The 13,497-nt window shown below is 56.0% G+C and overlaps 1 protein-coding gene and 1 pseudogene across 1 annotated transcript in view; one reads left to right on the top strand and one right to left on the bottom strand.

Moving 5' to 3' along the window:
* The window catches only part of CFAP46 (cilia and flagella associated protein 46), a 95,561-nt gene that overhangs the window by 54,160 nt on the left and 27,904 nt on the right, over window positions 1-13,497 (top strand). Inside the window, exons 28-39 of the mRNA XM_039252420.1 lie at window positions 476-635; window positions 896-1,101; window positions 1,949-2,133; window positions 2,522-2,696; window positions 5,553-5,701; window positions 6,488-6,586; window positions 6,978-7,110; window positions 7,813-7,959; window positions 9,831-10,031; window positions 10,119-10,225; window positions 11,259-11,435; window positions 12,039-12,174. Of these exons, the coding sequence (XP_039108351.1) occupies window positions 476-635; window positions 896-1,101; window positions 1,949-2,133; window positions 2,522-2,696; window positions 5,553-5,701; window positions 6,488-6,586; window positions 6,978-7,110; window positions 7,813-7,959; window positions 9,831-10,031; window positions 10,119-10,225; window positions 11,259-11,435; window positions 12,039-12,174 (1,875 nt within the window). The remainder of the gene's footprint in view (window positions 1-475; window positions 636-895; window positions 1,102-1,948; window positions 2,134-2,521; window positions 2,697-5,552; window positions 5,702-6,487; window positions 6,587-6,977; window positions 7,111-7,812; window positions 7,960-9,830; window positions 10,032-10,118; window positions 10,226-11,258; window positions 11,436-12,038; window positions 12,175-13,497) is intronic.
* On the bottom strand, window positions 3,586-3,988 carry LOC120245370 (annotated as a pseudogene).

The raw sequence follows: 13,497 nt of genomic DNA, 5'->3' as shown, positions 1-13,497 counted from the left end.
CGGGAGGGGTGGGCGGCAGCAGCCCTCCCCCATCGTGTAGTGACTTTTGACCCGGTTTGTGTGTGATTCTGCGGCTGCGTGCTGCTCAGAACAGCGTCTTCCCTGACCTGGAGCTCTGGTTGACCGCGGAACCATCCAGAGAAAGCCTCACATACACATGTGAACGAGCGCCTGGGGAAGCACAACGCTGAGCACGGGCTGAAGACAGGCAGGCTCGGGGACGCCTGCAGGGGGGCGGAGGGGACCCCGAGACTCTGCCTAGCTTCGGTCTCATGACAAAACTCTCAGCAGCAGGCAGGTTGTCCACGAGCGTGGACGGCGTGTGAGTCCCGCCAGAGGGCCCCCCGCCGTGAAGGTGGGGTGCGTGTGCTCCACCTGCTTCCAGAAAATCAGCAGCAGACACCCCAGCCCCAGTGTTTGGGACGCGGAGTGGTAAACACTTGTCCCTTCTGACCTTTTTTTTTTAATCCCAAAGAAGCCAGAGAGTGAGTGGCAAAAAGTTGAGTACATCATGGAATTCAGCGAGTGGCTGTATTACAAGCAGTTTCCCATGGGGGATGTGACTTTCCACCTGAAGTGGGCGATTGACATCCTGCTGGTGATGACACCTGCCAGGGACGCACCTGAGCTGGCAGGTGAGGGTGGCTCAGACGCCCGTCGGTAGTATCTGCATCTGCGAGCTCGCCTGGGGGGCTCCCTCCCCCTGGGCCTGGGATGGGCATGATCTCAGCCCCCGCCCCTCCCCGGCTCCAGAACCTGCAGCCCCCAGCAGACAGGCTCATGGTCCTCTGGCCGGGGGAGGAGCCCTGGACACCCGTCCCCGAGGCCCCCTTCAGAAGGGCCCACGATGCCCGAGTGTGGACGTGCTCATGGCCGGGGGCACCCTGTCTTGCAGAGGAGCAGCTGCCCACTCAGGCAGCCCCCGAAGGCCCAGTGTCCGAGGAGGCGGGGGCAGCCCCCCTGGAGGGGCTTTGGAGCGTGCGGCAGCTGGAGGCGCTGGCCCGCGCCTACACCCTGCTGGCCCTGATGGTGTCCCCGAGCTCGGCCGACTACCAGGACTACTGCCTCATGGCCTACTCGTTCCTCAAGCGCATCTGGCAGGTGAGACATGAGGCTGCTCCCTTCTGGGTCCCCAGCTCTTGGCAGGAGCCTGAGTCTCTCCTTGTAGCCCTCGGGCCTCACCTGCTCACAACCCTCCCCCCCACCAAGGAAGGCCCATTCCAGTGGCAGAGGCCACTTGTCTCCAAAATCCAGAAGTGCCCTGGCCCCTCTGCCCAGAAGCCCCCCCTCGAGGGTGCCCACAGCCTCTGGGTGTGGAGTGGACAGCCAGCCCACGCTTGCATCTTCCTGCCCCTTGGCGGCCCAGGCACAGCAATCCTGAGCTGCCCTGCTGCTGGGCTTCCAGAACCTTCTGTGCACCCACTGTCCCCACCATCTCTTTACAGGCCCCAACAGGGCTGCTCTTGGAGCCTGTGGTTCTCAAGGACCTCCTGCGGGCAGTGACCCCTCCCCCCCGGAATGTGCTGGGGGCCTTGGCAGCAGGAAGAGTGGGTGGGACTTGGTTTTCAAGGTGCCCCAGCCCCTCTCCCACCACCCATCACACAAGGATTCTTTATGCTTCTTTTAGGAGAACTGCTAAAATTTATACGTGTTCTTAATTAGAGACCTGAACTCACTTCACAGAGCTGACAAGCCCTCCTTGGAGGTCAGCCCTGTGTACCCACCGTGCCAGCATCCTGGAGGCCAGTGTCCCACTCGCCAAGGGACACTGCAGTCACGCGTGCACAGGGAGGGCTCGCCGCTGTGGCCCTGGCACACGAGTGGGCATGAAGTTGCCACTCGGAGCCATAGGACCACTGGCACCCTCAGATCCAAGCGTGTGTGGGAGCGTGGGCACAGCTGTTCTCCATGTTGCAAATCTGGATTTCATTGATTTCGTTTGTCACAGGTTTCATTGTTAACAGCAGGAAAATCGATTTCGGAAAGCAAAATTATAGAAGCAGCAGCTAGTTCACAGTTGCTGCTGCCTAAAAAGGAGAAGGAGAAGGAAAAGAAGAAGGGGAAGGAGAAGGAGCCGGGGAGGGAGAAGGAGAAAGACAGAGAGAAGAGCAAAGACCCCAAGCAGGCACGTGCGCACTTGTGAACGTGCCTGGGCAGCCCTGACACTGGAGCGCCAGCCATAGACTGGGGCCACGAGGCCGGGCCTGGGGTGTCCGGGGATGGGGGGGGGAGGGTACCGCAAGCAGGGGCATCCCCGGGTAGACTCTGTTGTGCAAGGGGCAGAGAGCGTCGTCTTCGTGCTCTTGGAGGTGATGTCAGCGGGTTTGGGATGTGAAATTGAATGTGGCTCTGGTGTGGCTCACAGCCCAGGTGCAGACCACAGGGGGAGCAGCCACATGCAGGGGTGCTCAGGGCGGGGCGGAGGGTGCAGACCTGGCAGTACCCCGTCTCCAAGGGCGCCAGGGACGCGCTGCCTTCTCGGCTCGCCACCTGTCTGCTAGAGCTCGGCCGGATTTTGAAGCGAATGCGGTGTTTCTGCTTTACAGCATCAAACCGAGGTCCCTGGCCGACCGCCGGAAGCCTTGCCGGCCAGCATAGAGGAGTGGGCCTCCTACTCATGCCCTGAGGAGGTGATATCTGTGTTTAAACAAGATAAAAGTGACTTTACCGTTAATGCCTCAAGCATCCAGAAGCCGGTAAGTTGACTTAGAGAAGTGGTGTGGGCCGTGGCGACGCGCCCCCAGCCTGCATTCCCGAACCCTGTCTCCCTGAGCTGGAGCCTTTCAGAAAGAGGGACAAAAACGAGGGCCAGCCCAGCGAGCTGCTGAGGAGCCACCTGTGTGTCACCACCCAGGCCAAGGCGCGGAGCAGGTCAGGCCCGGAGCCCCCCCGCAGGAACACATTCCTAGCCGCCGCTCTCCCTAAGCAGTTGCCAGTGTCTGCAGGAATCACTTCCTTCCCTTCGTCACGCACCCCCACGCCAGGGGCACCCCGAACCTGCCAGCGCAGCTGCGTGTCGGGCTCTGTGGCTGCCGTGGCCATGGCGGTTAGCACGGGCCAGCCGGGTGCTGCAGCCACGGACGTCTCTTCTCTCAGGTGCAGAGCGCAGACGTCCAGAGTCAGTGTCACCCGGCCCAGGTCAGGGTGGCAGCGGGGCCGCCTTCCCTGTGAGGCTCTGGGGGAGGAATTCCCTGCCTCTCCCAGCTCCCGGGGTCCCGGGGTCTCCGGGTCGGGGCTGTGTCCCCCCGTCTCTGTCTCTGACCTCAGGGTCTTCTCCATGTCAAGTCCCTCTCCACTTGCCTCTTACAATGACCGTTGGGGTGACGTTTAGGGGCCACCTGGGTAACCATGAAAGTCTCTCCTCAGGACTTATGGTATTTGGTAATGCAGTATTTCACTTATTCTGTCCATTAATAATTAATAGTTGGGAACATTTATAATATTAATGGAGCTTAATCTAAGGGAAGTTCAACTTTTTTACATTTCAGTGTCGGGTATTAATTAAGAGAAATACTAAAAATAATTGTGGTCCAGATTATTACACCAAAAACATAGTGAACACTTGGTATTAAGTCCACCTACAGTTCAGGTTTGGGCATCAAGTTCTTTGGCTGCGAGAAAGAACATTTGTTTTCCATCATTAAGGAAAATATTTCTCAATGTTGGAATAGGCTGTTCTTGGTATTTCTTCTGCTGCAGATTTTTTGCATTTTTCTCTGATTGTATGAATGGAGTTGAGTGGAGAGGTACTGATCGTGTTTATTCCAAATACAAGTACATAACTGATTACTATAGTAATGAGGAGGTAGGCAGGCAATGTGACTGCTCGATATTTTGATGCCAGTAGGTTAAGCCTACGGAGTTTAGCTAAGATTTAGAAATAAAAGTCCATACAAGATATAATATGAAGCCAAACCTGGGAGCTTCAGAAAAGAACAAAGCCATAAGCTGCTCTTTCTGGCAATGGTGGCAGTGAGTTTTCCAACATCTTCCCTGTGGCTTTGGAGAATCTTGGCTGGCCTGAGACACTGGTGCATGAGGTCGGCCAGAATGTTCCTTTCACCACCAGAGAAGCCCCCCCCCCCGCCCCCCTCCACACACACACCTTTTATTTTAACTATTCTTGGGGAGAATTTATATAAGGTTATTCGTTATTCCTTCAATTTGGTAGAATTCCCTGGTGAAAACTTCTAGGCCTAATCTTCTATATGGGAAGGTCATAAATTATGAATATAGTTTATTTCATAGTTACAGAGATCTTCAGATTTTCTGTTTCTTCTTACAATTTGATGGGTTGTGTTTTCCAGGACATTTTCACTTAATATAAAATTTCAAATGTATTGGCATAATGTTCTCCTTCATATCCTTTTATTATCTTTTAGGGACTGTAGGGTCTCTAGGGATTTCCGTGTCTTCCCAGTCTTCTTTTCTGATCGGCCTCACCAGGAGTTATCAGTTATTAGTCTCTCAAAGAACCATATGCTTTCCAGGCCACCCAGATGCCATCAGGTTTCAATGAAGTTCACGAAAGGGCCACTTTACTTCTAGATCACCCTTAACCCTCAGGTGCAGCCCTCTGGGAACCCAGCCTGGGCATGTAGCTTTTAGTGGGCCCTCAGCTCCAGTGTTTTGGTCTCTACCCTACAAAAAAAATCAGAAGTGTCATTCAGCCTCCAGCTTCCTCTTGAATCAGCAGATACCCCCAGGACAAATATACCCCAGTGTGCCAGGCTGATTTCTCTGGACGCCCGCCATCTTCCAGGTCTTGGCCAGGAGTCTTTCCCAGCATTGCCCAGTCTTCAGTGCTTTTGGTACATTTTAAAAATAGTTTATCCAACTTCTCTAATTTTCCACTGAAGGATAATTGTCTTATCAAATCTAGTTCATCTTTCTAAGTGTTAGCTCTTCTCGATAAGTGTTAGTTCTTCTTGATCTGTATTAAATTTTAAAGCAGTTATTTGTGTTCATAAAGAAAGTCTGTTTATAATGGATCAGTAGTTTTTAGTGGAAGGAATCTAACCAAAACATTAATTTGAGTAATTATGTAAATGGATTGTTTCTTTATTTTTAAAGTTTATTTATTTTGAGACAGAGAGCGAGCACAAGTAGGGGAGGGACAGAGAGAGGGAGACAGAGAATTTACGCAGGCTCCGCACTGTCAGTGCACAGCCCAGTGTGGGGCTCAAACTCATGAACTGTGAGATCATGACCTGAGCTGAAACCCAGAGTCAGTCGCTCAACCAACTGAGCCACCCAGGCACTTCATAAATGGATTGTTTCTTGTGAGGACCTTTAACTGTACTTGAATGTTGAAGATTGTGGGTGATTTCACATGACAAGATAAAAGCTATTAGGGAGAAGAGGAAAGCACATCATTCATTCATTCATTCGTTTATTCATTTGTTCAACAAATACTATTAAACACCTGCTGTGTGCCAGAAGCTATGCTTGGAATGGAGAAGGATAGAAGTTTTTGTAGAAAGACTCTATAAGCTAGTTTTCTAACCTTCCTCCCTTCTTTGACCTTACATGTTTGTTGTGTATTTATGTAGACATACAGTTTATATTATCTGGACCACTTGGTCAAAGCCCTGCAGAAGATGTCCCTTTACGAGCTCACCATCCCAGTCCTGCAGTTGGGTGTACTAATTGCAGGCTCCGTGGTAGAGAGCAAGAGCCTCAAAGATCTCTATCATCTTCGGTCAGTATAGCTGTTTTATTTTCAGGGAAACTGGGGAGCATGTAGGTGGCTAAAATGAAAATTTCCTCAAAGCAATATAAAAACAGAGCATTTTCATATATTAATTCTGTAGTTAACTATTTCTTTGAATAATAGTCGCTATGATGTGTGAAACCGGATGAATTAATATACTTGAACATAAAATAGTAATTTTATTTTACAATTTCTGCCTGGTCTTTAAGAGAAGATCATTGTTCTAAGGAAATGCACACTAAAGTGTTAAAATAAAGGGCCACTGTGCCTGTAGCCTACTCTCAAATCATCCAGAAAAAAAATATAGGGTGTTGGGGGAGGAAGAGAAAACGACAAAACAAATGTGGTGGTGTTGGCACTGAAGGAATCGGGGCGAGGGAGATGCAGTAATTGTGGTATTTGCGCAGCTTTTCTGTAAGCTTGACATCATTTCAAAATACAACCATTTTACACCAGAATCAAAGCAGAGCCTCTCTGCTTAAGGTGGGAGGTGGTCAGAGCCCCAGCCACTGTGCCTGAGTTTTACCTCTGAAGGTGACCCTGAGACTATAAGTAGGTATTGAGTAAAATATATGAATGAGCATAAACATTTTTGCTACCTGAAACTTGCAGAGGCACCTGTGTAATTTTCCTTGGGTTTAAAAGTTAAAACTCACTAAATTATACATTCATTTTTCCATCTACCGGTTTTTACCAGGCCCCAGTACGCCTGACTCTGGTCTGCCATGTCCTGTGTAGCCGCACTAACTCTCCTTATTGCCCCCCTTCACCTAGACTTGCCTTAGTTTGTTCCGATTTGAAGTTGCAAGAAGCAGCGACTTACCACGAAGAAGTGGTTGGGCAAACATACATGTGTGAAATGGAGCAGGCGAGGTGCGTGCCTCCCGGTGGCCGTTAGGTCTGCCGCTGCCAAGGGGTACAGAAGGGACGATTTGGCCAACCTGGGGCTGCTCTCGGCTGAGTCCCCTCCCACCCCAGGCCCCATCCTTCATCACAGCCAGATGGGGGTGGGCGTGGGGGACCCTCAGCCTGGGGAGCTGTGCCTGGGGGTTGGACAGTGCCTGGGGCTGCAAATCTGTGCCCAGGGGCAGTGCCTGGGTGGGGCTGTGCCCGGGGGCAGTCATAGGAGTTTTCTATATTTGTCATCACTGGCTTCTTGTAGCTATTGAGTTTGTATTTCTTGACTACTGATGAAATGGAACATTTTCAGATATTTCTTGGCCATCGTATTTCTTTGGTGTACTACCTATGTTACTTACATTAGCTGCAGAAAAGAAATTGCCTTGAGAAAGGAGAAAAATAAGGAACCGCTATCCGAAGAAAGTCTGACAACATTGACTGAGCCCATAACTGTGGTCCGGAAAGCAGAGACGGAGCCCCTCATAGTGAAGGATAAGGTACCCCGTGCTGCTGGCAGCGCCGTGTTCCTGGCCGGGCAGGGACGGTGCCGAGGCTGCAGCCCCAGCCGCTGGCCAGGACCTGCCTTAGCTGTGCTGCGCCCAAGCCTGCCCGGTTCCCTGGGGCCCCTCCTGTGGCCCCTGGGCCCCTCTGGGGAAGATGAGGCTACAGACTATCAGGGAGCGTGCCCGCCAGGGGCCTGGGCAGGATTCAGAGAAGACGGGCTGGTGGCGGCACGGAGGACCCGCCAGGAAGGGCTGTGGTGGAGGCCCGGGCAGCTAGAGAGGTGGCCCCGGTGGTCTGACCCCCAAGCAGCTCTCCCCGCACGTGTGGGCACACTTGGCTGGTCTTCTCCCCAAAGGAGAGTAACCGTCCGGGCCACCGAGCCTGGAACAGAGCTCCATACTTGCCACTGCGTTTGTGAGCGTGAGCGCCCAGAGTCAATTGTTTGGTTCACATGACAGGAACGCGCCAGGCCCCCCAGTGTCTTGCCGAATTCAGGGGCTTGGTGACCCCTCCCCTGCTGGTCCGGGTGCTGCGGGGTACAGGAGCACGGGGCTCAGGGGGAGCAGGGGCCACCCGGTGCTGGGCACGCTGGGCGCGAGGCGGTCGTGAGGAGACCCGGGTCCCGGAGACTGCATGCCGTGGAGTCGGGGGCCCGGCCCGGCAGGAAAGACACACGTGCCTGCCGTGCCTTACAGATCTTGAAGATAGACGGAGAGACGGGGAGCGGGCTGGAGGGAACGTCCTTCCCCCAGCTGTGGGCCCTCAAGGCAGAAGTTCTGCTCGAGATGGACCTGTACCAGCCTTCGAGGCTGCTGCTGTCGGAGGCCCACCTGGCCTTCCAGGTGAGAGGCGCCCGGCCGGCGGGGCATCTGCGTGGCGGGAGGCATCCCTCAGGGACACGCCGTCTGCTCGGACCCGGCTTGCGTCTCGCTGTTCTGGAACGTCCATCTTAGACTTGTATTGGAGTCTCTGCCCTTGCCTGTCATTCCTCTGGTTTCCTGGCGCTCTGTACAGAGTTTGCTCAGGTCCCTGCCTCCCGTGGCTGCCGTGGGCCTGATTCCACGGCCGCGTTCTCTTGGATGGCGGGGCTCCTAGCGGGCCGTCAGCATGGCGCTTCTTGCTGTTGTGTGTGGAGGCTGAGAGCCTGGAGGCCGGGGCTCAGCCCCATGAGTTCCGTCCTGTCTCCTCAGCTGTGGGCCCTGCGGGGGTCTGGGGCCTCTCTGGGAGCCTGAGGTTTTTCCAAGCCCCCTTGTGCTTATGCTCGGGCCTGGCTGCTCAGATCTTTGCTCAGCTCCTTAGGCTCCCCTGCTCCATCTGCCAGGCTCCTTGAACCTGCTCTGTCCTCGAGCACGGATCTTCGGGCACCCGGAGCCCAGCCTCCCCTCCCGCACTGGGCTTTTCTCCTGGGCTGTGTCCCCATGAGGATGGATGCCTGCATGTGCGCCCCTCCTCGGAGACCGTGGCCCTCCAGCGCCTGTGGACGGGGAGTTCCGCCCGTGTCCAGCTCTGAGCACCGCATTCACTCAGGGGCCGGGCAAAGCTACGGAGCCAGACGGGCGGTCAGAAAGAAGTGCCCGATAAAGGCGCCAAACTTCCAGGCCGTGGGAGGTACAGGCCGTGGGGACAGGCGTGCAGTCTCGGCCAGCAGGAGAGCTGTGTGCAGGCCTGGCTGCGGGACACGCGCGTGTAGCCGGGGACAGGGAGGCTCCAGGACGGGGCCCGAGAGGCTGCAGCACCCTGCTGGCAACAGCCTCTTCGGAGAGCAGTGGGCAAAGTAGCTGGCACTCAGAGAGCCCCTGGCAAAGTCAGGCCCCGGGCCGTGGCTGGGCCACCTTCACCTCCTTCAGATGCCATCCTGCCCCTCCTGAGCCTTCTGTCATGGATGCCACATGCCCGCGGGCCTTTCCGTCCCACTGTCCGCTGCCCTGAGCCACCCACCCCCTGGCCGTGCCTCTGTGGGGCCATAGCAGTCAGAGTCTGGTGACAGGTCCCAGGGGTGTCTGAAGGTACAGGCCCTGCTTCCGTCCGTCCACGGCAAGAGCCCCCTCCCACCCCCGTCAGCCTCCTTGCTGTGGCTCCACCCGCCAGCCCGCTGCACGTCCACCTCCCATAGGCACCTCGCCCTCCCCGCCTCCAGCCTGTATTTGCCGTCCAGGGCCCTGGCTCTTGGGACGGCAGGCCCCCACTTCAACCTACGCAGGCTGCGTGCTGGCTGCTCTGTCCGGGGCCACCTTGGGCTGCCGCTGTTCTGCCTGGGCACCTGCCCCCTCCTGCGGGGTGTGGGCAGAGGCCGACAGAACCCGCACCCCATGCCCAGGCCACCTGTGACCATGTGCAGTGGATGGGGGATGAGACAGCCCTGGCCGACTAGGGTGCAGAAGTCTGCTCACCTCCTCACCCTGCCTGCTCTTGGCCAGCATCTGGATGGGGTCTCCTAGTGGGGGGGGGGGGCGCACTGGAACCTGCCGCTAAGGGGAGGGGCTTCCCAGGGCCATTAGTGCTGTCGTGAACCCTGGAAGTAGGTTTTAGCATATGCACAGGCCTCAAGCCCACCCACCCCGAGCCCTGAGGGCCAGTATGGGTGGGGCCTCCTCCAGAGGTCAGGGAGCAGCCCAGTGGACCCAGTGTGGGAAGGCCTTGTGCCGGAGCTGCTCTCTCTGCCTCTGTCTCTCTCCCCCTCCCGACCCGCCTCCTATCTTCCTGCATATTTTAGGAGCTCAACGACCCTTGTGCGGAAGCAAGATGCCTGCACCTTCTAGCGCAGCTGGCTAACAAGGAGAGAAACTACGGACAAGCTAAGCAGATGGTGGAGTGGGCCTGGAGCCTGGGGGGCGGCGAGGAGTTCTGGTACAGCTCAACCCTGACCCTGGCAGACACGCTTCTGTCCATGGAAGGCAAAAGCAGAGGAACAGCGGTGAGGGGCCAGTGTGCTCGCGAGGGGCCTGTGGCCGGTCCCGTGGCCGAGGGCCACGTGCCGACGTCGACGCGCTCTCATCCACAGGTCATCCAGTTGTTCCAGAAACTCATAGAAACCTTCAAAGTTCTGCAGAAAGAAAGACCTAACCGGGCGCCCATCCTGGAATTCATGGCCACAGACCTAGAGGCCAGGTAGTCCTTTGTGAGAAGAACTTAATTTGCGCGAAGTCATGGCTCACTTTGTGCCTTACGCGGGACTTCAAACCTCTCAAGTGCAGAGAATCGCACTGGAGAGCCCTCTGCCCACACCCCTGCCCGCTGCCCGCAGCCCCTGGGGGAGCCTGGCCCGCGGCCTTCGGGCCCCTGGGGCGCTGTCTCTTTCTTTCCAAGGTGCCTTTTTCTTGGGATAGGGAGGCAGGTGGCTTGGTTTGTTCCTAAATTCTCAGGGTCGCTTCTGACCTCCCTTCCGCAGAGGGGCAGGGCCAGTCCCGGCCGGGGACCGGCCGCGGGGTCTTCCCTGCACCCCGCCCTCCGTCAGTGCGGAACCTCGGGAGCAGACGCCCCCCTGGGGTCTGTCCTGCTCCGTGGCGCCGCTGACCTGGCCGGTGTCCGCGCGGGGACGGGGCCCCCGAGGGCGGCGCCGGGTCTCCTGTGCTTGCTGGCTCCCCAGATTCCCAACTTGTCTTCCAGCCGCCTTTCTGGTAGCTTATATCCTTCCGGAAAACTGTTTCCTCTGCTTGTGTTGCCGGACGTGTCTGTGGGCTCTTTCCCTGTGGCTTCGCGGAGTCTAGCGCCGGCGCTGCCCGCCTTGGTGCTCTCGCTCTTTTCCCAGCTCAGACCCCACACCAGCGTCTAACTGACCTCAGCAAAGAAGCAGCTCTCGCTCTCTTGACCGAAGCAGTGGGGCTTTGTCGTATTTTGGTTTTCTGGATGCTCTGCTTTGTCTTTGTTCGGTTCTTGGCCCTGTTCTGTCCCCACTGCTCCCGCAGGCGCCCCGGACGCCCCTGGTGGCGCCCTGCAGGTCAGATGTGCGGGGGCCGCCCTCCCTGCCCCCGAGTCAGAGAGCGGTTTTGAACTTCCAGAAGCATGTGATGGCAGGTGTGGGACGCTGCTCGTGTGGCGCATCGTGCGGTCTCCGCTCTTCGGGAGGCGCTCCTCAGGGGCTTTCTCCGGCGACGCTGGTGACACTGCGGTGGCCACGCGTGACGGCCCATGGCCCATGCAGGTGCGTGAGCCTCCGGATCAAGGCCGCCCAGGAGACCGCTGACGGTGAACCTCCCAGATGCGTGTTCCCGCTCAGCGAGATGGATGCCTGCCTGTTGGAAATTGAGAAAAGGTTTCTCGCCTGGGGCTACAGGGACCACTGTCTGGACATAAAGCTGGAGCGCGCCGGGATAAAGAGGCGAGCAGCCCCCCGCCCGGGCCCTGGGCTCTGCCAGCCGGTGTGCCCCCCCGCCCCCCCGTGACGTCACTGCCCCCAGTCCCTGCACGCTGCCCCCCGGTGCTGTCCAGGCCACTCTCCCTTCAGCCCCTCCCTGCCCCTGCCCCCCACCCGGCCCCCCCTGGCCTTGGGGTACACACAGGCATTTTGAAGCTCAAAATCATGTGTAAGATACGAGCAGCGGCCTTTATGAGGGAGAAGGAACCTGCACACGCGTGAAGAGTCACCTTCGTCCTGTCATCACAGAAGTGACACAGGGTCATGGAAGAACTTTAAAACGTGCAGAAAAGCGCAAATAGGAAAACGTGGTGTTTAAATCAACACAGTTAATGTTGTGTTGATTCGTTGGTCTGCTAGGTATAGATTTAATTCTGACAAAAACCAAAAAAAAAAAGTATTGAGTGCATACTTAACTTTATATCTTCATATAACATCTAATCATAGAATTTAAAGTACTAATAAAAATACAGTCGCATAAAAATTACATAGTACGCACTTGGTTAGTAGTGATGGCACAATGCTTTGAGATGTTTGTTCTGAATCCCACTCGTCCATCTTACACAGGTTATGTGCCCAGAACGAGAAGGACGGAGAGCAGAGGACCGCGTATTTCTTGGAGGCGTACGACTTGGTCCAGGGAGCTGTAGCTGACGCCGAGGAGCTGTTCCGCAGCGTGCGGGCCTTACTGTCCCTGCACGAGGTGAGTCTGGTCCTCGGTGCCCCTTGGAGCCCAGAGCACCCCGGCGCACAAGCAGGCACATCCCCATACTTGACTTCAACAAGCCGCCGGCTTCCCCTTCTGACTGAGATGCAGTTACACTAACTAGATTTATCCTCCCTTCTGAAATAACCAAAAAGTAGACAAAAAGGTGAAACATTTTTAACACATTAAATGTTAGCATCGGCGCCATCATCCTGAGCAGCTGCGGCCCCACCTCCACCCACACTGCCTGCGGCCTTGGGGCACCCAAGGGGTCTGTACAGCACTGGGCTCCCACTCGGGTTTGGGGCAGCACCGACTCCCACCAGCCAGACCGGACAACCTCATGACCCCAGGACCAGTCGGGGGCAGTCTGCCCAGATGGGCCCTGCCCCAGATCTGCACACCGTGGTCCCAGAGCAAAAGGCAGAAGCGCAGCACGAAAGTCCATCAGACAAGTAAGATGCGCGACATCAGGCAGCCAGTGCGGAGTCACCACGCTGAACCCCGGTCAAAAAGTGCGTGCAAAGATTACCATGCCAACAAGCAGGAAAATACACGTCAGAAATGTCTGTGAAAACCAACTGAGTTCTGGCACAGATATCAGAGTTCAGAGGCAAGGTTGTTAGAAATTACTGCTGACTGCATTCCATACGCTACAAAGGCCAAGTAGAGATGCTGGAGACACAAAGAGTGAGATGCAGCTTACAGACGTGAAGATCACAACATGTGTGGCGAAGACGCACCAGGTGGGGAGGGGCAGAGACTGAGAGGGTCGGAGGTGGCGATGGACACGGTGGAGTTGGCCGGAACACCTGCGAGTCGACGTCGAGAGCGCGGGTACAGGCGCAGTAATTGGAAACTTGCCCGGAGAGGAGGGCCGGGAGGGGACAGACTGAAACCACCTCTAAGCCTACAGATCCAAGGAGCTCAGAAACGATGAAGAGAATCAAAGTATGCCAAGGGCACACTGTGACCCAGCCATTCACGGCCGGTGACAGGAGGGGTCTTCAAGGTGGGTCAGAAGTAAAAGCACGTGAGGGGCACCTGGGTGGCTTAGTCGGTTGAGCGTCCGACTTTCGCTCAGGTCATGATCTCGCAGTTCGTGGGTTCGAGCCCCACGTCGGGCTCTGTGCTGACTGCCAGCTCGGAGCCTGGAGCCTGTTTCAGTCTGTGACCTCTCTCTCTGACCTTCCCCTGCTCACACTGTGTCTCTCTCTCTCCTAGAAATAAATAAAAATATTAAAAAAAAAAAAAAAAAAGAAGAAGTAAAAGCACATGTTATGTGCAGACCAGCAGACTTTTCAGCAGAAACCATACGAC

Source organism: Hyaena hyaena, unplaced genomic scaffold (assembly GCF_003009895.1).
Source record: "Hyaena hyaena isolate Hyena2069 unplaced genomic scaffold, ASM300989v1 scaffold_409, whole genome shotgun sequence".
Classification (NCBI taxonomy): domain Eukaryota; kingdom Metazoa; phylum Chordata; class Mammalia; order Carnivora; family Hyaenidae; genus Hyaena; species Hyaena hyaena.
This window is presented reverse-complemented; position numbering and strand designations above follow the sequence as displayed.